This window comes from Phaenicophaeus curvirostris, chromosome 10 (assembly GCF_032191515.1).
Source record: "Phaenicophaeus curvirostris isolate KB17595 chromosome 10, BPBGC_Pcur_1.0, whole genome shotgun sequence".
NCBI lineage: Eukaryota > Metazoa > Chordata > Aves > Cuculiformes > Cuculidae > Phaenicophaeus > Phaenicophaeus curvirostris.
The window spans coordinates 15,651,282-15,674,337 of NC_091401.1; the positions used below are offsets into that span (position 1 = coordinate 15,651,282).

Here is a 23,056-nt window from a genome sequence, read left to right on the forward strand (position 1 = left end):
CCTCAGCATCTCGTCCACCCGTCCCTTAAACACCTCCAGGGAAGGTGACTCAACCACCTCCCTGGGCAGCCTGTTCCAGTGCCCAATGACCCTTTCCGTGAAAAATTTTTTCCTGATGTTCAGCCTGAACCTCCCCTGGCAGAGCTTGAGGCCATTCCCTCTCATGCTGCCCAGCAGAGCCCAGTGCCACTTTCCCTACAGCTCCAGCGTTGCTCCAGTATAGCCCTGTACAGTTCTGATGCTGTCCCAGTTGTCCTAGTTTAACCCATCCCAGCGCAGTGATGTCCCTAGAAGTGTCCCAGACCTCCACATTGGCAACTGAAGGGCAGGTGGCAGCACTGGGGCTCCCACGGGCCCCAAGAGCCCTTAGTCCAGTGCGTCTGTACTGGGGTGACTGGGTGAGCACTGCCCCACTGCCGTGGCGCTGGGACAGGCAGCAGTGTGGCACACCCAGCCCCAGGCACTTGGCCCCAGGCATCTCCGTGGGCATCAGCTGGCCCAGGGCGCCCAGCTTGGCTCTTCATGCCATCTCAGAGGAGCGGGGGACAGAGCCCAGCTGTCCCTGAGCCAACGCGCACTGTCCCAGGGTAGTGAGTTGGCAGGTTCTGCCATGGACATAGGCAGGGCTGGCATTGTGGCCCCAGCTGTCAGCACCAGATCCCACTCTGGTACCCTCCGCTGATGCCCTACGCACAGCACAAAGTGTGCCCCTAGCCTGGCACTGGCTCCCCATGCCCCCCACATGCCTCCCCCAAAATCAGCACAGCCAGGACCTGCAAATCCCACCAGGGCCCAGCACAGGATGCTGCTGTCAGGAAGACACAGGGAGTCAGGAGGGCAATATCTCTGATTTTAATAAATACATTAGGATCCCCGTCCCTGGGCACCATAAATTATGCCACAAGCCCATGTGAGCTGGAGACAGAGGGATTTTACACTATGTACAAGGCAGGCATGCTGCCTGCTGTGCCCGTGTGCTGAGGGGCTTGAAGAGGGAGAGTAGTGGGTGCCCTGGCCTCCACCAGCCGGGCTGCTGCCTGCTGGCGCGACTGGGCAGGGCAGCCCCGGCACTGCAGCTGTGCCGAGATGGGGTGCCCAGGCTGGGCATCTGGCTGCGCCCACCCTGCCATGCTCCTCTGTGCCCCCGGCTCGTTGCAGGGGCGGTGGGTGGTGGGGAGCCCTCACGGCCCCCAGCCTCACTGCGCACTCATCCTGCTCTGGGGAGAGGTCACTGCTCAGCGGCTCCACGCCTCCACCCTGGCATCACGGACCTTCTCTTGTGCATCTGGGGGGGCATCTGGGGCTGCGAGGTGGGAACATGGGGCTGAGAGATGGGCACGGTGGGTGCCAGGAGGGCACTGGTGTTGTCCACAGCCCTGGCTCGGCACCCAAGGGGGCTGGGGAGGTGCATGGGCTGGGGGAGTGTGGGGGAGCAAAGCCCATATAGTATCATAGAAGCACCAGGTTGGAAAAGACTCACCGGATCATTGAGTCCAACAATTCCCATCAATCACTAAACCATGCCCCTCAGCACCTCATCCACCCGTGCCTTAAACACCTCCAGGGAAGGTGACTCAACCACCTCCCTGGAGAGCCTGTTCCAGTGCCCAACGACCCTTCCTGTGAAATATTTTTTCCTGATGTCCAGCCTGAACCTCCCCTGGCGGACCTTGAGGCCATTCCCTCTCGTCCTGATCCCTGTCACTTGGGAGAAGAGACCAGCTCCCTCCTCCCCACAACCTCCTTTTAGGTAGTTGTAGAGAGCAATGAGGTCTCCCCTCAGCCTCCTCTTCTCCAGGCTAAACAATCCCAGCTCTCTCAGCCATTCCTCATAAGGCCTGTTCTCCAGCCCCCTCACCAGCTCGGTCACATGTGAGCTCACTCACCTCGGCACTTGGTGCAGCAGGGGTTGTCCCTCCTGGCAGGGCTGGCACAGACAGCTGGCGGGCACTCCTGGCGCTGGCAGTGTGTCTCCCCGGACTGTGTGGCAGAAAGAGGAGCTAAGCATGGTGGCCCGAAGGCTGTCAGCTCCTCGGGGTGCAGCGGGTCCCTGGGGTGTCACCCTGGGCTGCTCTCCTACCCCTCTCCAAAGTGCTGTGGCCTGGCACAGGGGCACCTCTGCTATCCCTGCTGCCTTCCACGTCCTGGCACACTCACCACACACCAGCACAGGATACACTTCATTTCTCCAAAGGGGGGGACAGAGGGGTGCCAGCTCTCGTTGTTGAGGTACCAGCGGCGCCCAAAGCGGCACGCCCGGGGCCCGTCTGCCTGCATGGTGTCGGCCAGCTCGGGGACGCTCTTCTCAGAGGCTGTGGGAAAGGGCACAGGGAGGCTGCTCACGTGCAGCACACGCACCTTGTGGCATCACCGCAGTGGAAGGCACAGGCTATGCCAGGAGAGCGGAGAGCAGGGAGTGGGGGGTGCAGGTACCTGGGCACTGCTTGCAGCAGTCAGAGGGGCTGGCTCGCACAGGATTGGCACAGGTGAGCTGTGGGCACTGCACCTTCTCACAGTGAACTTCACCTGTAGTGCCCTGCGGGGAGCATGGGGACTTACTGGGGCATGGACCAGTTGCTACAGGGCATGAGCCTCCCTCCCCGGTTTGAGCCCCAGCTGAGGGCACCCATGGCTGCAGGGGCAGCTCTGCCACTGGACCAGACCACGGTGCCGAGACCTGCTCTTACCTTGCAGGTGCAAATGGCACATTTGATGAGGCCAAAGGGAGGCACGACAGGGTGCCAGCGGGTGCCAGAGCCTCGCCACGTCTTGTCCCCATCAAAGTAGCAGCCTGGGAGAGGAGGAGGAGGTAGGCACAGCTCCCATGGGGGTGCAGGGGAGGCCAGGGAGGCAGAGCTGCCCCCTCAGCCCATGCCCCCTGGGACTCACCCTCACTACTGTCCCGTGCCCGCTCCAGCTTCAGCTCCTCCTGCTCTGTCTTTTCTACAAGGATGAGGAAGGCCATGAGGGAGGGCACAGGTTCAGAGGGACTCCCCCACCACGTACCCACAGGGAACCCCTCTGCCTCCCCAGCCCCACATGGGCGACTTCCCCTGGCCCCCGGTACCTTCGCAGATGGGGCAGCACAGGTCCTCTGGGTGCACCTGGCGAGTACAGTTGAGGGGCTGGCACAGGATGGGGTCACAGATCACTGTGCGCTTCTGGGGAGAGCAGGTATGGGGTTCATTACTGGGGGTTTCTGCTGATACGTAACTGCCCCCCACATTTCCCACTCCTGGCCCGTACCTGGCAGCTACAGATGGAGCACTTCTTGTCATAGTCCGGTGCCCAGCGGGTGCCATGTGCCCGGTGCTGCCCCTCAAAGAAGCAGGAGTTGGGGTCTTTCTTCAGCTGTTCCAAGTCTCTGATCTTGGCACTCTCAGAGAGCTCACCCTCCCCTGGAGCCTCTTCCTGGGCCAGGCGGGTCCCTCCTGCATGGCACCGGTTGGGGATGTGCACCTGGATGGGGGAATGGGGCAGGAAGGTCAGCATCGCTGGGGGATCCTGTTTACTGCGCCAAGGGCTGGCTACTCTCCACGGCCAGGGGTGGTGGAGAAAGTGCCCACAACCACAGAGCACACCGTGCTGGGATGCTGGAACCACACCACAGTGTGCCCTCCATCCTGTCCCCCTCCAGACCCACTCTGGACAGTGTGACCTGGTTGGAGAGCCCAGGGGGTGGTAGGGATGGGGAGGGGTGCCCTGCCCAGGTAGGGACCTACCTGTCCCCGCATCTCCCCATGGGGGTGAGCTTTGGTGCTGACTTGCAGGAAAGCCGTGCCTTGGGCCAGGTGCTGCAGTAGGTCGGTGTCCAGGTCCTTCACCACCCCCTGCGCCTGCCAGAGTGAGAGAGGCACCGGGGTGGGCGTGAGAGCTGGCCTGGCCCCTGCCATGGGGCACCCCAACCAGGCACCTGCCTCACCTCAGTGCTGTAGAAACCCTTGAGCAGGCGCTTGTGCTGGTGGGGACGGGTGCCCATCTCGCCCAGCTCGGCTACCCCGTGGAGGTGGGCACTGACGGTGCCATCGGCTGGGCGGCCCAGCCCTGCCACTGAGATCTCATAGTGCAGGTGGCAGTGCTCGTCCAGAGAGAGCCAGGCGTGCCCCCCAGCGCCGCTGCTCACTGGGGGGGACACCAGCTGCCCTGCCAGCACCACGGGCATCTCTGTGCACAGACAGGGACCATCAGAGGTGGTGGGCTGGGGGCTGCCCCATCACCTCTGCCACTGCCCCTGGTGCCCTCTGGGTACCTGTGTAGCGGGCAAGCAGCCCGCTGTAGGGGAGGGAGATGACTTGGCCCCGCAGCTCGCCCTCCACCCAGTCCTTGGTGGCCACATTGAGGAAGAGCTCATTCTGCAGCAGCATGTGGGCATCACGGGCGCTGGGGTTCTGCCAGGTGCCCCGGGCCTTTTGTCAATGGGAGAACACATGGGTTGGGATGGGGACTTGCCAAAGGTCCCCATACCATCCCCCTCAGCACCAGCCAGGGCTCACCAGCCCATCCTTGTAGCCGAGTGTCATGTCAAACAGAATGTTCCTCTTGCTCTTCCGCCGGGGTTTGGTCTCCAGTGTGATGCCCACCACCTCGCTGGCAGCACCCACCACCTGCACCTGCGGGCAGGGTGGCAAAGGGCAGGCTGGTGGGGGCAAGACACCCCTGGGATACCCGTGAGGAAGACGTGTACCTCCCGTTTACCTGGTACTCCAGGGTGCCATTCTTGTGCAATGCCAGCTTGGCTGAGCCCACAGCCCCCGTCTTGGTTGGCAGCAAGGCGTCTGCTCCACACAGCACACTTTGGATGGCTTCGTTCCAGGGAAAGAGGCACAGGGATGATGAGATTTGGGGGGCGGGGGAGTCACGGTCACCCCCTTGCACCCCATGGTGCCCACCCCATGCTCACTGTCACAGCTGCGGCGCGTGGTGATGGTGCCTGCCAGCTGGCGGGCGTGCCGGCCCTCTGTCTCTGCCACGATGCGGAGCTTCCCCTGCACCAGCCACTGCAGCTCGTGGGCAGACAGCTCGCTCAGCACCTCCGCGAAGTCAGGGTCCTGCCGGGGGTGGGCACAGTGTCACGGCTGAGCCCTGGTGTGACATGCATTGCGGCTGCCAGGGCACACGGGGGGACAGGTGGCTTTACCTCCATGGTGATGTTGGCGTGCACTTCCCGCAGCAGCTGGCCCTGGTGCAGGATGCGGACCCGCAGCGGGACCCAGGGGGATTCTGGCCATGGCAGATGGGTTTGAATGTGCTGGACCAGGGGCCTGTGACCACCATCCCTTTGCTCCCAAACCCACCCCTTTTCACCTAGTACCCCCCAAACTCCTGCATGTGATCCCTCCACTTTCTTGCCAGCTCTCTGTCCTGCACACCTCAACCCCTGTGCACACGGTGACACCCATCATCTCCTCCTTCACTCCCCACATCCTCCCACAACCCACACCAGCCCCATTCTTCTGTATGCTGACTCCTACACCCCACGTGCCCTCCAGCACTCCCCAACCCCACTCCCCTCATAAATACACCCCCCTCATCCATGCAAACCCCAACCCCTATACACCCTACAACCCCGTACACCCCGCACAGCCCCTGTGCCCACCCTGAACCCTATATCTAGCCCCCATCCCGAGCCATGCATGCCCCCCAGCCCTTTGCAGCCCCCCACCCCGGGCAGTGCCAGGTCCCGTGGTTGCTTGTGCCAGCCCTCACCCCCAGCACCTGGTTCCAGCAGCCCCCGGGCCATAAGGATGAAGTGCAGGTTGTTCTCAGTGTCACTGAGCGTCAGCATGGCCATGCCCCCGGCGCCCAGGTGCGTGGGGTCCGATGAGGTCAGGATGGCACTAAATGTCTCTGAGTGGGGAGAGGGGGCGTGAAGGGCGTCCCAACGGGCACCCACCGGGTGAGCATGCAGAAGCTGGTCTTACCGGCAAACAATGCCCGGTGCTTGACGATATGCCCATGGACCTCTCCGGAGGGCTGTGCCCGGGTGATGAGGGACACGCGGAGCTGCTCCCCACGCAGCAGCTGGATGTTGGCCTTGGACACTGTCCTCCACATCCCACAGAGCTGCGGGTGAGGGCACGGGTGGGCAGGGGCCGGGGGGCACAGCCTAACTGGGCAAGGGAAAGAAGGGGTGGTGCCCCCCTGCCCTCCCAGTCCCTCTCACCATGCCGTCCTCGGGGGCAGCGCTCTTCTGCACAGGGTGTTCGAACAGCACGTTGCCCTCAGGGTCACTGAAACGCACCCGGCTTGGCCGCCCCAGCCTGTGGGCACCCGGGGGGTGAGCACGGACCTCCCGACCTGGCCCCCTCTCCCCCAGCACCACCTTCACTCATCAGGGAGGGCACATGGAGCAGCGGTTTGGGGCGAGCAAGAGAAGGAAGACAGCCTTATGGCAGTGCCACGCACTGCCCACCCCCGGGCTGGCCCAGTGCCACTGTCCCACTGGGTGTCCCTGCCCTGGAGCAGTGCCAAGGGGTCCCCTGGGCTGCCCTGTCCCAGGACAGTGCCAGGCTGGCACCGTGCAGGAGCAGCATTCCCACTGGGAAAGGCAGCAGGGCAGGACCCACCAGGAGTGGAGCGCTCAGGCCCAGCTGTAAATTAGGAAGTTTTTCAGCTCTGTTTGGCTCCTGCAGTCGGAGCTGGAAATTAGTCACCACTTTACTATGCAAAGGGGGCTGGAAGTGAGGAAGAGCAGAAGAAACTGGAGCGAGAAGGAGGGAGGGAGAGGAGAGGAGAGGCTCAGCTGCTGGCAGGCGTGCGGGGAGGGCATGGTTAAAATCGGGACCCCAGTGGCAGTGCCCCGGTGCTGGGGCAGAGCTCGTGGGGTGGCTTGGTGCCTCTGCCCTGCTGCACCCATATCCTCTGTGGAGCCCTGGAGGCGTTCCCAATTGTTCCTGCTACAGACCTGGAGGCAAAGGGGTGAGGCCAGGGTGGTGCCACGAGCGTGCTGGGATCTGGGCTACTCACACGGGCTGGACCCCCATAATATCACCCCCCCTCCCCGAATCTCTCGCTCTGCCACCAGTAGGGGACATCAGAAGGGAAACTGAGGCACAAGCACCATTGCACCTCGCCCTTTTCCATAGGGGTACCTGCTGTGCCAGCTTGGATAGGGCACAGGACTTACCGCTCGTAGCTGATTGAGAAGAGCAGGTAGGAGCGCAGCAGGGTGAAGCGAGCCTTGGCCACTGCACTGGAAGTGGGGTGCCATGGCTCCGAGCCGCTCGTCAGCAAGGCCACGAACTCTGGGGAGGGGATGCTGCAGGTGGTGGGAGGCCCAAGGGGGTGTCCCAGGCTCCAGCTGTCAGCTCAGGTATGGGCTCACCTGTGCGGGTGTCGTCACGGGCCAGCCCCTCAGAGCTTAGATAGGAGCGGTCATTGTAGGGCTTGTTCAAGTCATCCTCCTTGTCCTGGAAGTACTCAAAGGTGTCGAAGTGGGTTGCAGGGCTCTTCTCTGGGGGGTCAGGCAAAACTGACATGGGTTGGGCACAGGACAGAAACCATCGCACCAGGGTGCTTGTGCTCGAGAGCTCAGGGTGGGGAGGGCAGTAATAAATCCCCCCTCCCAAGACAGGCCGAGATGTGCCCTGCAAGTCACCCCAGGGCTCTGTGCTGTGGTGCCCGGGGACACTCGGAACACAGACAGACAGCAGGGTGCTTATTGCTGTGCACCCGACCTGCAACGCTCCCAGGGCGCTTCAGCGATACTCGTGCCCATCAGGGCTTCCCCCTGCACCCTGCAGGCAGCCCAAGAGCACCGGAATCCCCCATAATGCAGCAGGCAGCCCTTTCTGGCGGGTAGGTGTGCAGGTTGCCCCCTTTCCTGTGCCCACTGTGGGCGGCTCACCTTTGGGGCAGGTGGGGCAGCAGTGCCCAGGCAGCAGCGCAGCCCGGGGGCAAGCGGGTGCAGGGCAATCCTGCTTCATGTTCTTGCAGTTTACTTTCCCCGCTGGCTTCCCCCGTTGGTTCCTCAGCTGCGGGAGGGCAGAAGTGTCAGGGAGAGCTGAGGCAAAGCGTGCCAAGGTGTGCCCCCCGGCTCCCCCCATCGTGGCCCATTTCCCAGACACCTTGCGCAGCCCCAGCTGCCTGTACGGCGGCCAAGCCCGGGCCCCCTCCCCACGGCCCCAGCCTCGGGGAGCTGCTCGGGGGGAACGAAGGGGCCATCCCCGAAAAGGAGGAGGAAGAATGAAGCCTGATCCCTTAACCCCAATTCTTTCTCCAGGAGGAGACATTCAAGTGTCCGGCTGGCCGGAGGGATCCGCGTTCCCCTTCTCCACAGGGAGAGGGTGCATTGAACGAAGGGGTCGGACTCGCCCCCTGCCAGCCCCCTCCCCAGCAGGGCCGGACCGGGGGTGCTCCCAGGGGCAGGGCGGGTCCCGGGGCACTCACCGGCTCGCAGTGGCAGATCACGCAGCGCATGACCCCGAAGGGCTCCCCGAGGTCCGGGTGCCACGTCTCGTCCAGGGCATAGAAGCGTCCCCCGAAGGCGCAGCCTGTGGAGACCCCCCCGGCCAAACCCCCCCGCCACCGACCCCGCCACGGTCACCTCCGGGCCGCGGGCACCCCCCGCCGCAGCCCCGAGCCCGAGGGGGGCGGGGGCATTGGGGGTGCAGTCATGCGGAACGAAGGGGCGGCGGTGGCATTAGAGGGGTGCAGGGATGCGAGACAAGAGGGGGAGCTGTCGCATTATGGGTGCGGGGATGCGGAACAAGGGGGGGCGGTGGCATTAGAGGGGTGCCAAGATACAAGACAAGGGGGGGTGCGGGAAAAGGGGGTGCAGTCATGCGGGACAAGGGCGGGGGCATTGGAGGGCTGCGGGACAAGGACGGGGTGCAGAAAAGGGGGGTATGGGGATGCAGGACAAGGGGGGGCGGTGGCATAAGATGGATGTGGGACAAGGACGGGTGTGCAGAAACGTGGGGTGCGGGTGTGAGGGGCAAGGAAAGGGGTGCAGAAAAGGGGGGTGCGGGCGTGCGGGACAAGGACAGGGGTGCAGAAAAGGGGGGCGCGGGTTTGCGGGACAAGGACAGGGGTGCAGAAAAGGGGGTGCGGGCGTGCGGGACAAGCACGGGTGTCATTAAGGAGGGGCGCACGGAGCGGGACACGAAGAGGGGGTCCTGCCAGCGGCTCGTAGGGACGAGAGGAGCCCAGGACCCCCCCGTCCTACCTGCGGCGCCGCCGGGGGGCAGCGGGTCGGTGTCGGGGCGGATGGGCAGGGCGAGCTTGGGGCGGGCGGCTCGGGCGGGCGGCAGCGGGGCGAGGGGCGGCAGCAGGGCGAGCGGCAGCTGCAGGAGGGCGAGCAGCGGCTGCAGGGCGGCGCGCATGGTGCCGGGCGGGCGGCGGGGAGCGGGGGGGCGGCCGGGGGCGGGGAGGTGGGGGGGCCGGGCGCTGCCGGGCGCTGCCGCCGCCTCTGCCCGGCCGCCAGCCCCGGCTCCGCTTTATAGGCGGTGGCATCGGCGAGCGGGAGCTGCGAGCCCTGTGCAAACAAAGGCCCCGCTAATGAGGCGCAGGCAGCGGCCGGGGGGGCTGGGGGACGAGCCCCCGCTGCTCTCCGACACCCCCTTCCCCCCTCGCCCCCCGGCCCCGCCGCCCAGGCCGGGCACGGGGTGTCCTGGGCGCCCCGGGGCGTGGGGGACCCTCGTTGTCACCCTCTATCCCGACCGTGGGGTGCCCCTGGGTACAGAGCATCCCGGCTTACATGCCACCCCCAGGGAGTGGGGCACCCCCGGGCACCTTGGGGACACCCCCCTAGTCCACTCAACACCCACTAGGACGCAGGGTGCTCTGGACACACCGTCACCATCCATAAAACTTGGAGTATTCCTGGACACAGGGTGCTGCGGACACACCATCACCATCCACACACCCTGCGCAGAACTTGAGGTGTTCCTGGGCACCTAGGTGTGCCCCATCCACGTGCCCTCCTAGAAAATGAGGTCCACAGGAATCCCCTATTCACAAAAACCTCCTTGGGAATAAAGCATTCGTGGGGCAGCCCTATCCTCAACTCACATGCTCCCCCCTGGCATGGGGCATCTCCTGAGCACTGGGCATCCTTGGGGTTCCCCATTCGCACAGCTCACCTTCAGGCATGAGCCCCCCCGAGTTTGTTGGCTGCCCCTCAGCACAAGACATCCTGGAGACTTATCCATCTGCTTGGCACCCCAGGACAAGCGGCACTGCAGGGCGCCATCCATCCATCCATCCATCCATCCATCCATCCATCCATCCAGTCCCCTGTGGTACATGGGCCCCTGCAGACCTGTCCCCCACAGCCAGCCCTCCCCAGGACACACAGACACTCCATCCACTCAGCACCCCTGAGCATGTACCCTCAAAGCAATGCCCCCCGCCCCAATCCACATTGCACTCTGCAAAGTCACACACACCCCACGACTTGTGCTCTTGAAATCCCCAAATCCCCCTGCTGCTGTCCACCCTGGGCAGAGGAAGGCTCCAGAGCAGGACCCCGGGTCCCTGCCCGCTGGTGACGGTGGCTGCAGGGTGACAGGAGCCGGGATACCTGGGTTCCCTTGCCCAGGGAAGGGAGGGGGCAGCTGTAGATGAGGCTGAGACAGCAGCACCCAGCACTGCTGGGTTCAACCACACGTGCAGGAGAGGGTGGCAGCAGTGGCAGTGAGCAGTGAGCAGACACGATTGAAAAGCCTGGGGGGAGCATCATCCAGCTGGGGAAACTGAGGCAGGCACCGCTGGGAGGGAGGGGTGGTGGGGAGGAGTGCCAGCATGTGCCACCCATGACCCTGTCTTGCCATCCCCACTGAGGGTGGCAGGGAGGGCTGGTGGGTGCGTGGCGGGCGGGCGCCTGGGTAGGGGAAGGCGGGTAGGGAGGGGAGGAGGGGGAAGCACAGAGCTGCCAAAATCAACTCCGGGCAGTACAAACACCCGGCCAGCTGCGCAGTGTAGCTAGGGAAACACGGCACAGCTGGAGAACAACAGGCCACTGCCTCCTCAGAAAGCTCCTCCTGGTCCTCCCTGGGCCCAGTGAGCAGCTGGGGGGGACAGAGACCACCACCCAGTGCCCCTGGTGCCAGTCCACGAGGGGCTGCCCATCCGCAGTTCGCCTGCAGCCGTGCCATCCTCTTCCCTGCCCTTGTTTGGCACGTGTCCCCGTGCAGCGGGCAGCTCTCCCGGGGAGGGCAGAGGGTGCTGGGGCTTGGCCATGCCAGGGACCTGCCTGGTGGCAGGAGCTTGCGCTGGCACAAGGCAGAGAGGAGCAGCTGGGCTTCCCCCTGCAGGATGGCCCACTGGCATCGCCGGGTCTGGGACAATGCCAAGGCCCCAGGAATCTCCCAGGCATGGCTGCGCCCAACACCTTGCCACTTGCAAGCATTTTCTGCAAGTGGGGACCATGCCTGGCGGCGCAGCACCTCCCGACCCCCGGACCCCTGCCCTTCCTGCTGCCCCCGGTGATGTGACCGACCTGTGCCCTCTCTCTCCTGGCATCCCTGCTAGTCTGGGATCTGGCGGCACAGTGGGCAGGGAAGGCCTGGGGTCTGTGAGGCTGTGCCAGCATCACTGCGTGGTGCCTGCTGCAGTGCAGCATCAGCCCTGGGGGCACAGCAGCACCCGAGTTGGGCCGAGCGAGGAGGAGGCGGGTGGTGGCTCCCAGCCGCCCCACCGGTGCCAGGAATCCAGTGCTGGCTCTGCGCACCCAGAACTCACAGTCTCCTGGCTTAGCCACAGGATGCAGGGAAGCAGCAAGGGAAGCTCCCTCCCCTTTCCTGGGGAAAGGAAGGAGAGATGGAGAACCCGGCTGGTTGTGGCCTTCAGAATGGGGGAAACTGAGGCACAGGGTGGCAGTGTGAAGACCGGGGCTGTGTGGGTGTCTTGGCAGTGCCAAGGGAATGGGGCGTTATGCTGGCACAGGGCTTGGCAGGGTGGGAGAATACCAGGCATCCCTGCATGGGGAAAGGGCATTTCTGCTGCAGTGAGGACCCACTGGCAGGGAGGAAACAGATGTTCCAACCATGCCCGGGTGTCCCTCATTCACAGCCCTGGCTGCCCCTGGAGATGCCGAGGGTTGCCTCCAAGGGCGGCTTGCCAGAGCCTCGGGGGTCCCTGTGCTGGTGGGGAGGGGGTGGTGCTGGCCTGGAACGGAGCTGGGAAAAGGTCTCGGTCCCACCAGCTGCTTCCCAGCACCCGAACATGTGTGCCGGCAGTGCCCTGCACAAAGGCAGCTCTGACGCGCTCTGGAGCCAGGCTTGGCGCCAGCACAGCCCCAACAGGGCCACCAGTTGCGGGCAGCTGGAGCCGCGTGGCGATGGAGCTGGCTGGCCCTGGCACCCCACACGGCACACACCCCCCTCTAGTACTTCCACCCAGAGCAGGCACCTAGCTCATCCTCAGGTGGGGACACGGTGGTCCCATGGAACGCCATCCCACAGCACCAGTGAGTCACCTTGGTGGCACCCGTCAAAACAGCCAGCAACCCCACCAGGACTTTGTGGGCAGCGATGGTCCCGGCAGGCCACGGTGCCAGAGCCGTGCCGTGCCTGGCATGGGGTGTCGCGGCGAGCCCTCGCCAGTGCTCCTGCCCCACGCAGCTCCCCATTGTCTGGCCTCATTAGCTGCTGCCTGCTCACGACTTTGAACATGAGCCGGGCTTGGGTCGGCAGGAAGGAGCCTCTGCTCCCCAGGGATGGGGTTGAGGCGAAACCGCAAGCCCTGGCTCCCTCTTCCCAGAGCCTCACAGGCATCCCAACACCCCCTCCTTGCCTCCATGCCAGGCGTGTGAGCCCCAGAGCCAGGAAGGTGCTTGGGGGACCCCCTCTCTCCAAAAAAGAGCCCCCCATGAACCATCCCGCCTCGGCGCGGGTGTGGAGAGCCATTGGCCTCCTCAAAGCTTTGTGCCGAGTGTGGCTTGCCCCGTGACTAATCCCCCCGGCCTTGCACACACGCAGCGGGGCGGGGGGGCCCTGTCGTAATGGGTGGAAATATCTCATAATTCACGTTGGACACGGGGATTACAGTCGTTCCGGCAATATTTGCACAACTGGTAGGTGGCTTGCAGGGCTGGGCTGCCCCAGACGAAAGCCAGGGGGGTCTGAGGATGGAGGGGGTTCTGGGGGTGGCAGGTATGGGGAGGGGGATGCAGCCTGGGGGGTTATTGGTTGGGGGGGGAAGGCGGTTTTCCTTCGGCGAACACATGGAGTTCATTACAGAGGGTGTGTTGCAGGGATGGCTGGGGCTCTCGTCTTCACCCAGGCCGGCTGCGGCGGGCACGGCTCGGGGAGCAAGGTGGAGACCCCCAAGCAGCCTCAGCCGCCAAGCCAAGCAGATCCTGTCTGTGTCCCAGGGCACGGTGCCCAATTCCAGCTCCCTGCCAACTCCACGGAGCTCCCTGCTCACAGGAGCGCCCAGAGGTGCTGGTGTCCTCCTGTCCCCAGATGGCTGCTCTCCAAATGCCTTGAGTGGCATCCCTGGCAGGAGAAAGGCTGAGGGCATGCGAGGCACTGGGCGGGGGGTGGGGGGGGTGGGGGTGTCGTGTTTGGCATGGGGATTAGCAAGCTCACAGAGTGATGGTGGTCTCCCCCCTCTCCCCACCGGACATGCAGGCAAATATTTGTGCCCAGACTTCACAGGACGGCGAGAAGGAATTTCATTCTTGCGCCCACCTGCGGCTCGGCTGCCTGGCATTAACCCCTTCGCCACCCCATGGGATGAAGAGGGGCGAGGTGCCCTCCAGGCATCCCCATGCGAATGGGGAGCTGGGCAGAGGAGCAGGACAGGGAAAGGGGACATGGCAGGGATGGCTTCACGTGCCAGTGGGGCCACTGGCACAAGGAGCCCTGGTACAAGGCAGTGGCTAGAGGGTTTGCTTGTAGGCATTGTCTGTGCTGCAGCCTGGGCTTCGTGCTGGGGTGCCAGGCAGCGTGTGGCCTGCTGGGAATTGGGAAAAGAGAGGAAATGCTGCCATACTTCAACTCCAGAGCTGTGCCACCCCAGCCAGCAGGCCCCTTTGCCCAGGAGTGCTGTGGCACTTTCCTGTGATGGGCTCCTGGGGAGTGGTGCGGAGGGTGTGGGAAGCAGGATTTGCCCACAGATGTTTACTGGCAATTTGGCAATTTGCAAATGTAAAAAAAAAAAATACCTGGAAGGGGCACCCAGCTCCCAGGAGCTGCTTGTGCTTAGGGAGGGGGCCAGCCCGGGTATAGGGTCCCCTGCTGCCTGGCACCCCCAGAGCCCCACTGTGCTCCTTTCCCCAGCCCTGAGGCCAGCTGGGCCCTGAGCAAACGGGGCTGTTTGCTCATGCCTGGATTAGCTTCTTTCTTTGTTCCTTTGACTTTCTCCTTCCTTTATGCCGGACCCTTTTATGGGGGCTTCAAAGGGGGCTGGGACCCCCCTCCCTGCCCCTGGGAGCCCAGGTTTACTTCCCATACTGCCCTGTCTCACGCATCCCGGAGGTGCCCACCGGGCACATCTGGGTGGCCTGCAGGGACAGCAGCTGAGCCACCCACCCCTGGTCCTCCCGGGTCATCCTGTTGTCCTCCCCCCCCCCGCCCCGCCGCTGCCTGGCACCTCTGGCTGCCCTCAGCACCTTGGCGAAGTGGGTGTGAACGGCTGCCTCCTGCAGTGGGATTCCTAGCACTTTGCACCCTGTAAGGAGAGGTGGGAAACTTGGCACTGGGATCTGGCCAGCTGCAGCCCCGCGGCCCCCACCTGGCTTCCTGCCCCCTGCCAGAGCCCAGCCTGCTGCAGCCGCAGCCCCCACGCCCTGCTGGGCTGCTTGAACCTCATTCACTGCCCCTGTATCCCCTCCCTCCGAAGAACTCAGCTGCATTTGGGCTGGGGCAAACACAACAGGGGCTGTTTTCACAGCCTCCTCTGCCCCCTGCCACAGGCATCAAATGCCGGCATTGCCCTTTCCAGAAGCAGAATATCAGGCTGCCTACAGGCATGGGCTCCCACTGCCTTCCAGCCTCTAGCATAGAATCAAAGAATCAATCATAGAATCATAGAATCACCAGGTTGGAAAAGACCCACCGGATCATCGAGTCCAACCATTCCTATCAATCACTAAACCATGCACCTCAGTACCTCGTCCACCCATCCCTTAAACACCTCCAGGGAAGGTGACTCAACCCGCTCCCTGGGCAGCCTGTTCCAGTGCTTCAGCTGTAAAGAAGTGCTTTGGAGCGAAGGAGCTTTGTCAGCACCTTGGGGTGTCTTGGTACCCGCTGAGGTACAGCAGACCTCCAGTTTCCTTCTGCCCTCTGATTTTCCTTGATGGGTTCGTTTGCATAATCACAACGGCAAGCAGGGAGCGCAGGGCACCACAGTGCTGCAGCCTGGAATTATCAGTGGTTTTGCACCCAGGAAGGCGCAGGGACCCAGGCATAATGCAGGCACAGCAAGGACAGGCACAAGGCCAGAGGCAGGAGCAGGGCCAGTGCTGGCAGAGGGTCTGAGGGTGCTGACGGGTGCGTTTGCAGCTCGTCACGTCTGCAAAGACGGGGCATGGCCAGGCAGAGGGAGCCTGGCGGTGTTTGACCCCAGTGCTCGTGGCTCCTGCTGCCATCAGCTGTGACCCAGGCAGGCCAGGCTGCCAGCCGTGTCCCCAGAACTGTGGTACCCGCTGGACCCACCATCCGGACACCCTGCAGCCAGTGAGGTGGGCTGCCAGGGGCTGCTCGGGGCATAGGGCAGGCATAGTGGGGTTGAGGTGTTTACTCTGCTGTCACCCAGCCAGGTGCTGCCGGGAACCGCCGACGCAGGAGCAGGGGTGGGAGCATGTGAGAAGAGGGGTGTGAGAAGGAAGCACGCAGGCTCCGGGGAGACTGGGGGTAAGAAGATGTGGGATGAGGGGGTCCCCTCTAAGGGGAAGGGTGTAGAGGGCTGCCCAGTCCCAGGGATTATCTGAGTGTGAATCCCAACTTGTGCTGCGGGAAGCACATGCGTGCACACGTAGACCTGAGGGCACATGTTGGGGGTGAGCACTGCCCCAGGAGCCATGTGCCAAACAGGCCCCACTGCTCCATCACCCTCCTCAGCTCAGAGGGGTCCCTGTGCACTGCAACCCCACCAGGGATGCCCACTTTTTGGAGTCACCTCTGGGTAAGTATGACCAGGGATGGGGTCCACCTCTGGACAAGGGTTGCCAGGGTTGGGGTCCACCTCTGGGTGAAGGGGACAAGGGATGATGTCTACCTCTAAGTGAGGGTGACCAGGGTTGGAGCCCACCTCTGGGTGAGGGTTTTTGGTGGTCTTCCTGCCTTGCTGCCACAGGACCTCATCAAGGATAATAATGGTCCTGGTGCCACCCAGGCAGCAACGCCATCTCTTCTGCAGGTACTAGGGCCACCTTCACCCCCTGGACAGGCACAGCCAAGGCACTGACCACTGAGGTCCCAGCAGCTGAGTGCTCAGGCCAGGGGGCAGGTGAGCAGCTCTGGAGGGTGCTGGGGACACCCTTCCCGTGCCCCAAGCCAAGGGAGGAAACAGCCGGAGGCAGGAAGCTGTCCCTCGGGGCCAGGGCCCCCGCTGCGATTTTGCTCGAAGGTCAGTGGCGACACAACAGGAAATCGCGCTGCCTTGGCTGGGCGGCCAGGCAGGAGCCGGAGAGCTGTGCCGAGCCGTCCCAGGGGCGCTCCTGTCCCCTGGCCCTTCATCCCGGCTGGGCAGCTCGCGGGGAGTCCGCGCCTCCGCCGCCCTCCATGGAAGGGGGACAGGAGCTGGGGAGCAGCCGCCGGCCCCAGGGTGGAAGATGCAGGGCCGAAGCCCCCAGCTGAGCATGGAGCTGAACAGTGAGTGCGCAGTAAAAGGAGGGAATGGGAGCAAGCAGGAGGGGGCATTGCGTTAGCAGCAAGCACTGTGCCCACAGCCATAGCATCCCTGGCACAGGTACCCCAAGGGATGAGCCTCACAGGTGGGCATCAAACCCCAAGGGTGGCTCTGCTTTGGTGGAACCCGACCACTACCAGTGCGCGAGACAGCCGAGCATCTCTCCATGCCTGTCCTAGGGGAATAGGCTGCGCTGAGGGCTTTTGGGGACAGGTGTAGTGACAAGGCGGGCGGACGTACAGCGGGCCTTTGGAGAGGAGATGCCTGTTGCCAGGATAGGCAGTCATCGGGCACAGCAGCTGCCCAGCTGAGACATGCTTGGGGCAGCTGCATGCCGGCAGGCAAGCCCTTGGCTGGAGATGTACGCAGGCAGGGATTCCCTGAAGTACACGTGACACCCGGAGCTGCTCCTGGCACAGATCGGGAGGGCTGGCCCTGGTCTGTGCAGGGAACACAGCTCTGCGCCCTGCCAGCAGCCCAGCTTGGAGCAGAGCCGAAAAACTTGGCACAGGTGCGCCTGTGTAGCCCCTGAGCACACACAACCGACACAGAAACCCTGGCTCTCCCTAGCGAGCACCAGGCACCTGTGCCCACTGACTGCAGGGCAGCATCAGGCTGTCCTCAGCCCCCTCGGGCCTCCCCCTGCACCCCCACGGAGGGACCACCGTGGCCACCACCAGACTGGGGCAAAGCGCTTGCCACCGCAGGCATGGCCCTGGGCTGGAGTTGCCCAGGGAGGGCAGCATGGTGCCAAGGTAACTCATCTCCTCCCAGGACTGCTCCTCCTCACATCCTTCCTCCTGCACTTTGAGGGCCATGCCAGCCCAACACGCCTTGTCTGTGACAGCAGACTCATCCAGAAGTACATTGAGGAGGCCAAGGACATGGAGAAGAGAGCGGTGAGGATACAGTCACCCCCGAACCCAACCCCAAAGCAGAGATGGGCTCCCAACATCTCATCTCAGCATCTCTCCGCACCAGGGCCAATGCCAGGCACTGCCCACACTCAGCTGTCCCGTGGTGCTGCCCTTGGTAGACTTCAGCCTCCAGCAGTGGAAATCCAAATCGGTGAGAAGGGCTGGGAGGATGCTGCTGGAACCAGGGTGCTCATGGGGCTGGAGAAGGAACCCCTGGGTTGGCATAGGTACCAAATGATGCCCACAGGCACACCTGGTGGCACAGGGGGGTGGAGGACTCTGCCCAGGCTCTAGGTTAGGCGCAGGAATGAATCAGGCCTGGGAGTCAGCCTGCTCACTGCCTGCTCTGCCAGAGAGAAACCAAATGGCGGGAGATCCTCTGCGACCTGACACTGCTGGTGGGTGCTGTGGCGGGGGCGCAGAGCCAGGTGACCGAGGAGTGTGGGGCCTGGCAGCTGAGCCAGCTTTACCGACACACCAACTCCTTCCTCCTGCTCCTGCAGACCTTCAGCTGGGAGGTGAGACCACACCACGTGAGCCAGACCACCCTGGTGCCGGTACCAGCCACGCTGGACTGGGCACAATGGTGTCTGCCACTCCTCTTGTCCCACTCTCGCCCCTCAGGCAGGACACTGGGAGCCAGGCTGCTCCTCACACTCCATGGAGCAGACCCACATCACCAGCATCTTCCTCACCTACCGGCAGCTGGTGCAGGGAAAGCTGCACTTCTTCTTCTACGACATGGCCAAGGACTTGTGCAAACAAGGCCAGGAGGGTGGCAGAGACCCTCGGTGAGGCTGTGCACAGGGCTCACCCGTAACCCCAGGTCAGAGCAATCCTGCCAGATGCTAAGCCATGCTCTGGGTGCCCAGGAAGATGCCTGCAGGGAAGGGGTGGGCTCTTGCTCCTCAAGCCTTTGATGACCTTGCAGCCCATGAAGGCAGCCAGCAGCAATGCCTGCGTGCCCGTAGGCATGGGCCCTGCCACCCAGGCAGGCATCTCTACTGTGAATGCTTTATGAATGCTTTACAATTAAAGAGCTATTTTTCTAGACAGTTGTTTGTGCCCTTTTCACCCCTGCTGTGGCCCAGGCAGGTGGACTGTGCAACCCTAGGGGCCTCGGCCAGAAGCAGCCCCTTGGGGAAGAGGTCAGGGTCAATCCCCAGCTCCCTCCTGCGGCAGCCGCCAGCTCTGCAGGGCAGGGGGCTCTGTGGGGCACCAGACCCACCTCAGGGACGTGAGCCACTCCTCACCCACTGCACCCACCCGCCTCTCCCTAGCCCAGAGGGCACCCTGTGCCTAAAGGGGTGGCAGAGAAGAGCCCAGGGCATGTCTGGAGTGCCCGTCCCTTGGGTAAGTGGTATGGACCCCCCTTTTCTCCTGACGCAGGTGTACCTGCTCTCTGCCAGCCTCTTCTCTCAGCCAGCAGAGCCAGACCTAGAAAACACATCCTAGTTTAATCAAGAACACGCCTGGCCTGCCTCAGGGTGGCTCATTTGGGAAACAGACCCCAGCCGTGAGGCAGACAGGTGGCTGTCCCAGTCCAGCTGCTTTTGAAGCACAGAAGTCAGAGGAGGGATGAGATGCCCAGCAGGCAGGACTGTAGAGCACCTCGCAGTCTCTGCTTGGATGTCAGGCACCTTTCCCTGTGCAAAAGCAGGCTGGGAAGCCAAACAGGAGCCAGGCAACATAGGTGCTGGTGGAGGATTTGGGTTTATGGGGCTCCTGTTGCTCGCCAGTGAAACGTCTCTGGGGCGGCCCATGGAGGCAGCTTCCTAGAAGGCCAGCTTCTTCATCAGCAGGTAAACTCGAGAGTCCACTTCAAACCCATGCAGGTTGTTGGCATCTCCCTGCAGCCGCATAAGCAGCCCCCCGTAGGACACGTAGGCAGAGCTGGGGCGGGAGGAGAGTAATGATGAGAGGAGGGAATCCCACAGGAGACCTGGGCTGAGATCCCATTGCCTCCCCCCCACCACCCCAGGGCACCATGTCCTCCCCTCCTACAGACAGGCACTCACAGGCGCGTGGCTGCCTCTGTGGAAGTCTCATCCCCTTCAATCCTGTACACCTTGCCGTACATCACGTACTCGAACTGGTCTGCCCTGTGACAGGAGAGCAGGAGCTCAGAGAGGAGTCAAACTCAAGTATGCCCCTTAGCACTGCCCCTTTCCTCTCACCCACCCCCACAGGGGTGCTGGCTAAACCCCTGTACCTGGATGGCCTGTCATCCGTGGGGTTATACTCGCCATCATCCAGGGTGCCATCTTCATATAAGGTGCTGGCAATGACCAGGCGGAATTTGTCTCCTGCGAGGGGAAAGGAGAAGTGAGAAGGTGCGAGGTGCAGCCAGAGCAGCAGCAGTGGCCACAGCAGATCTTGGGGTGGTGGCAAAGTGCCACCCTGGCAGGTTTAGCACAAAGCCCCATCCCTGAGTTCAGTCCTCCAATGGGACTGGGGAGAATAAGGTAAAGATAACACTGGATCCTCTGTCTGCTGTACCTCACAGGTATCAGTTGCTACCATAGAGCAAACCAGAGCTACCAAGACACCACTGCTGGTGTTTCCAGAGAATGCAGCCAGAGATTTGCAGGGAGAGTCCCAGAGTGCTTGGCTGGGCCCAGAGAAGGTTCTGTGAGACTCTGCAGCACCAGTCCCAGCCCTTCTGCACTTAATCTAGGGTGCGACTTCCTTTTTCACCCATTTACCACAGCCACAGAAGCTCATTGCAAAAGGTCTTCCTTAAAGCTTGGCTGCCACCAGCTGAGGCAGTTTTGCTAGACAGTATCTCTGAAGAATGAGCCAGAGATGAACACAAGTTAACCTCGCAGTGAGACCAACCAAGACGCAGCTCAGCCCCAGCATGGTTGAAAGCACCCAAAACCTCCTGCAACTTGAAGACCGTGCAGGGGCCTAAGAAAGCCCGAAACAGCTCATCCCTTGTTCACAGCAAACTCAGCCTCCCTTCCCTGAGCACGAGCATTTGCTTTTCTAATCTCACCTCATCCCAGCCCATTCTCGACTGGCCACCTGGTAGCTTACCGAGGTCCACAGGGTAGATCTGGATGTTCACATCCAGGATGAGATCCATCTTGAAGGATTCACTCTCACAGTGCAGGCGGGACACTGGGGAGAGAGCCAGAGTCAAGGAGGACAGAGAAGACTCTCAGGGGCTGGGTAGGAGCAGGCCAGGCCATGTTTGCCCCCACCTCCCCTAGTGCTGGCACCCGAGCTGTCTGGGGGAAGGGGTGCACAAGGTTGCCAAGGGGCACAAGCAAAGTGCAGTACAGATGGGCAGGGAGAGGGGCACGGTGGGGGGGAAACGGACTGCACCAGGGGCTGGGGGCACTCGAGCCATGTTGGGGAAGCAGCACGCACAGGAGTGATGTGAGAAGTAGTTACTATTAAAAAAAGTAGAATATTTTTTGTTTAAGCTAAAGAAGAGTTAAGTTTCATCTAAGTAATTGTATTTTTTTGAAAGTTAGACAGAATGTCCCTCTGACAGCATGCTTTCTTTCAGACAGTGTTTTTCCAGATACTGTTCGTTCTTTGGAGATGATAACGTCTTGCATTCAGTGTGATCTGCACTGAACAGATATCTCTTCTCCTGTAATCACCTCTGTTTGCAGCCTTTCCCCATCTCAAATGCCAAGTCAGGCAGAGCTGGAGCCAGCTCCAAATCAGGAAGAGTTTTGACAGTTGCGAAGTTCATAATAACATTAAAATTAGGCCTCGGAGAGTAACAGAATGTCCATAAGGTTTCTCAGAAAATTTATCCATATGCGACTGGGAAATACGTTCTGTAACTAGCACTGGGCGTCGCACAGGATCTATGGGGAACAATCGTGTTGTCTAGACCTGATAAAGGACGTTTGCTTTCTAAAACTTCAAAGCGAGTTTTAGAGAGTTTATTTGCCGGCATTTTCGGCACGGGGCGAGGCGCGACGGGGCATAGGCGGAAGAAGCACCGGACCCCGCGGGAGGGCAGCGCCGAGCAGCCCCGGGCGGAGGCGGCACGGCCTCCACTCACCGCGGTCGAACTTCTTGCCCTCGGGGTCGATGTCCTTCACGTCAAAGATGTCCTCGAAAAGGATCCCGGCCATGGCGGCCCCGCACTCCGCCCTCCCCGCCGGCCCCGCGCGCTTCCGCCACCGAGCGGAAGTGGCTCCTGGGTGGGCGGGGCCTGCGCGCCGCTGGGGCCCGCGCTGTCCTAGTGCCCGCCCGCCCCGCGGCAGGAGAGGGGGGAGGCGGTATCGAGGGGGGCCTCGCAATCGGGGGTGCAGGGAAATGGGGGGCACTGAAATAGTGGGTACATTGAAATGGGGAGCAGTGCAATGGGGAGCATTGAAATAGGGGTGCGTTGAAATGGGGGCATTGAAATGAGGGGCATTTAAATAGGGGGTGCAGTGAAATGGGGGGTTGCATTAACATGGGAGGCATTGCGGTGGAGGGTGCAGTTAAAATGGGGTGCATTGGGATGGAGGCATTGGAGCGGCAATGGGGCCACATTGGAGTGGGGAGGCATTGAAATAGGGGTGCATTGCGGTGGGGGAGCAGCGCAACTAGGGAGGCGATGCAAAAGGGAGGTGCGTTGCGATGGAGGGTGCCCAGCAGTGGGGGCTGGGGCTGCAGAGGGGGTGCAGAGCAGAGGAAGGTGCAGAGCGATGGGGGGGGGTGCAGGGCAGAGGAGGTGCAGGGCAGAGAAGGGTGCAGAGCGATGGGGGGGGTGCAGGGCAGAGGGGGTGCAGAGCAGAGGGGGTTGCAGGGCAGAGGGGGGTGCGGAGCACAGGAGGGTGCGGAGCAAAGCGGGGTGCGGAGCAGAGGGGGTGCAGGGTAGAGGGGGTGCAGAGCAGAGGGGATGAAGAGCAGAGGCGGGGCAGAGCAGAGGGGGTGCAGAGGCCGGCAGGAGGCGCTGCGAGGCCGCGGATGGATCGCAGGGCCGCGGTGTCTCCCCCCCTACCCCGCATCTGGTCATGCGATGAGCTGCCCGGGCTCAGCCGGCGGGGCGAGGGGCCGCAGCCCCCCGGCTCCTTCTCTCCCCGTGGGCGAGGGACGGGTGGCAGCGTCCCCCGCGTGTCCTGCCGGTGAACCGTGAGGGGAGCGGGGGTGCTGCTCACACGTCGAGCCCCGCGGGGCTCCCACACGCCTGACAACTGCTCGGGAGATGCCGGCGCGGGGTCGAGAGTTCAGCCGTGTCCCCTCCCCCTCCCCCCCCCCCCCCACCCTCAAACCCGAACACCACCACCCGCCTGCCCGCCTTGACAGACTTTTCTCTGACTCGGGTAAGATGCGGCGGCGAGGACCCTGATCCCTGTTTGGGCAGCGGGTGCCAGCCTGGAGGG

The 23,056-nt window shown here is 62.8% G+C and overlaps 3 protein-coding genes across 4 annotated transcripts; 1 reads left to right on the forward strand and 2 right to left on the reverse strand.

Annotated features, from left to right (window-relative positions):
- Window positions 1–843: 843 nt before the first annotated feature.
- CHRD (chordin) lies at window positions 844–9,270 on the reverse strand. Of its 2 annotated transcripts, none has more exons than XM_069864473.1 (23): window positions 9,167–9,270; window positions 8,389–8,492; window positions 7,847–7,973; window positions 7,325–7,453; window positions 7,127–7,244; window positions 6,164–6,260; window positions 5,922–6,063; window positions 5,707–5,847; window positions 5,138–5,220; window positions 4,901–5,048; window positions 4,696–4,802; window positions 4,494–4,610; window positions 4,250–4,406; window positions 3,923–4,164; window positions 3,723–3,836; window positions 3,247–3,459; window positions 3,068–3,161; window positions 2,890–2,943; window positions 2,688–2,791; window positions 2,434–2,536; window positions 2,158–2,312; window positions 1,887–1,980; window positions 844–1,303 (listed from the first exon to the last, which is right to left on the reverse strand). In XM_069864473.1, exons 2-23 carry the CDS (start codon window positions 8,416–8,418, stop codon window positions 1,236–1,238), a joined length of 2,637 nt encoding a protein of 878 aa, XP_069720574.1. In that variant the 5' UTR covers window positions 8,419–8,492; window positions 9,167–9,270; the 3' UTR covers window positions 844–1,235. The 2 variants fall into 2 exon arrangements, with proteins under 2 accessions (XP_069720574.1, XP_069720573.1); XM_069864472.1 differs by having other exon boundaries at window positions 7,325–7,471.
- A 7,272-nt stretch (window positions 9,271–16,542) lies between these two features.
- Window positions 16,543–18,751, forward strand: THPO (thrombopoietin). The gene is made up of 5 exons (XM_069864625.1): window positions 16,543–16,763; window positions 17,575–17,699; window positions 17,782–17,868; window positions 18,071–18,235; window positions 18,342–18,751. The coding sequence occupies exons 1-5, from the start codon at window positions 16,724–16,726 to the stop codon at window positions 18,510–18,512; spliced, it is 588 nt and encodes a 195-aa protein (XP_069720726.1). The 5' UTR covers window positions 16,543–16,723; the 3' UTR covers window positions 18,513–18,751.
- Window positions 18,752–19,161: 410 nt separating this feature from the next.
- On the reverse strand, window positions 19,162–21,861 carry POLR2H (RNA polymerase II, I and III subunit H). The gene is made up of 5 exons (XM_069864553.1): window positions 21,745–21,861; window positions 20,757–20,840; window positions 19,930–20,023; window positions 19,736–19,819; window positions 19,162–19,610 (listed from the first exon to the last, which is right to left on the reverse strand). Exons 1-5 carry the CDS (start codon window positions 21,815–21,817, stop codon window positions 19,493–19,495), a joined length of 453 nt encoding a protein of 150 aa, XP_069720654.1. The 5' UTR covers window positions 21,818–21,861; the 3' UTR covers window positions 19,162–19,492.
- Window positions 21,862–23,056: the final 1,195 nt, after the last annotated feature.

What these genes read in the sequence shown, in the direction of transcription:
- POLR2H (XM_069864553.1), bottom strand. Translation starts at nt 21,817, where the DNA reads ATGGCCGGGATCCTTTTCGAGGACATCTTTGACGTGAAGGACATCGAC. An exon ending in GGGCAAGAAGTTCGACCGCG is followed by an intron (nt 20,841 to 21,744) that starts GTGAGTGGAGGC and finishes CTCTCTCCCCAG; the next exon opens with TGTCCCGCCTGCACTGTGAG. An exon ending in ACAGAGGCAGCCACGCGCCT is followed by an intron (nt 19,611 to 19,735) that starts GTGAGTGCCTGT and finishes CTCCCGCCCCAG; the next exon opens with CTCTGCCTACGTGTCCTACG.
- CHRD (XM_069864472.1), bottom strand. Translation starts at nt 8,418, where the DNA reads ATGCGCTGCGTGATCTGCCACTGCGAGCCG. An exon ending in GCTGGAACCAGGTGCTGGGG is followed by an intron (nt 5,221 to 5,706) that starts GTGAGGGCTGGC and finishes TGCCATGGCCAG; the next exon opens with AATCCCCCTGGGTCCCGCTG. An exon ending in GGCACGGGACAGTAGTGAGG is followed by an intron (nt 2,792 to 2,889) that starts GTGAGTCCCAGG and finishes CTCCTCTCCCAG; the next exon opens with GCTGCTACTTTGATGGGGAC.
- THPO (XM_069864625.1), top strand. Translation starts at nt 16,724, where the DNA reads ATGCAGGGCCGAAGCCCCCAGCTGAGCATGGAGCTGAACA. An exon ending in AGGACATGGAGAAGAGAGCG is followed by an intron (nt 17,700 to 17,781) that starts GTGAGGATACAG and finishes TCTCCGCACCAG; the next exon opens with GGCCAATGCCAGGCACTGCC. An exon ending in AGCAGTGGAAATCCAAATCG is followed by an intron (nt 17,869 to 18,070) that starts GTGAGAAGGGCT and finishes CTGCTCTGCCAG; the next exon opens with AGAGAAACCAAATGGCGGGA.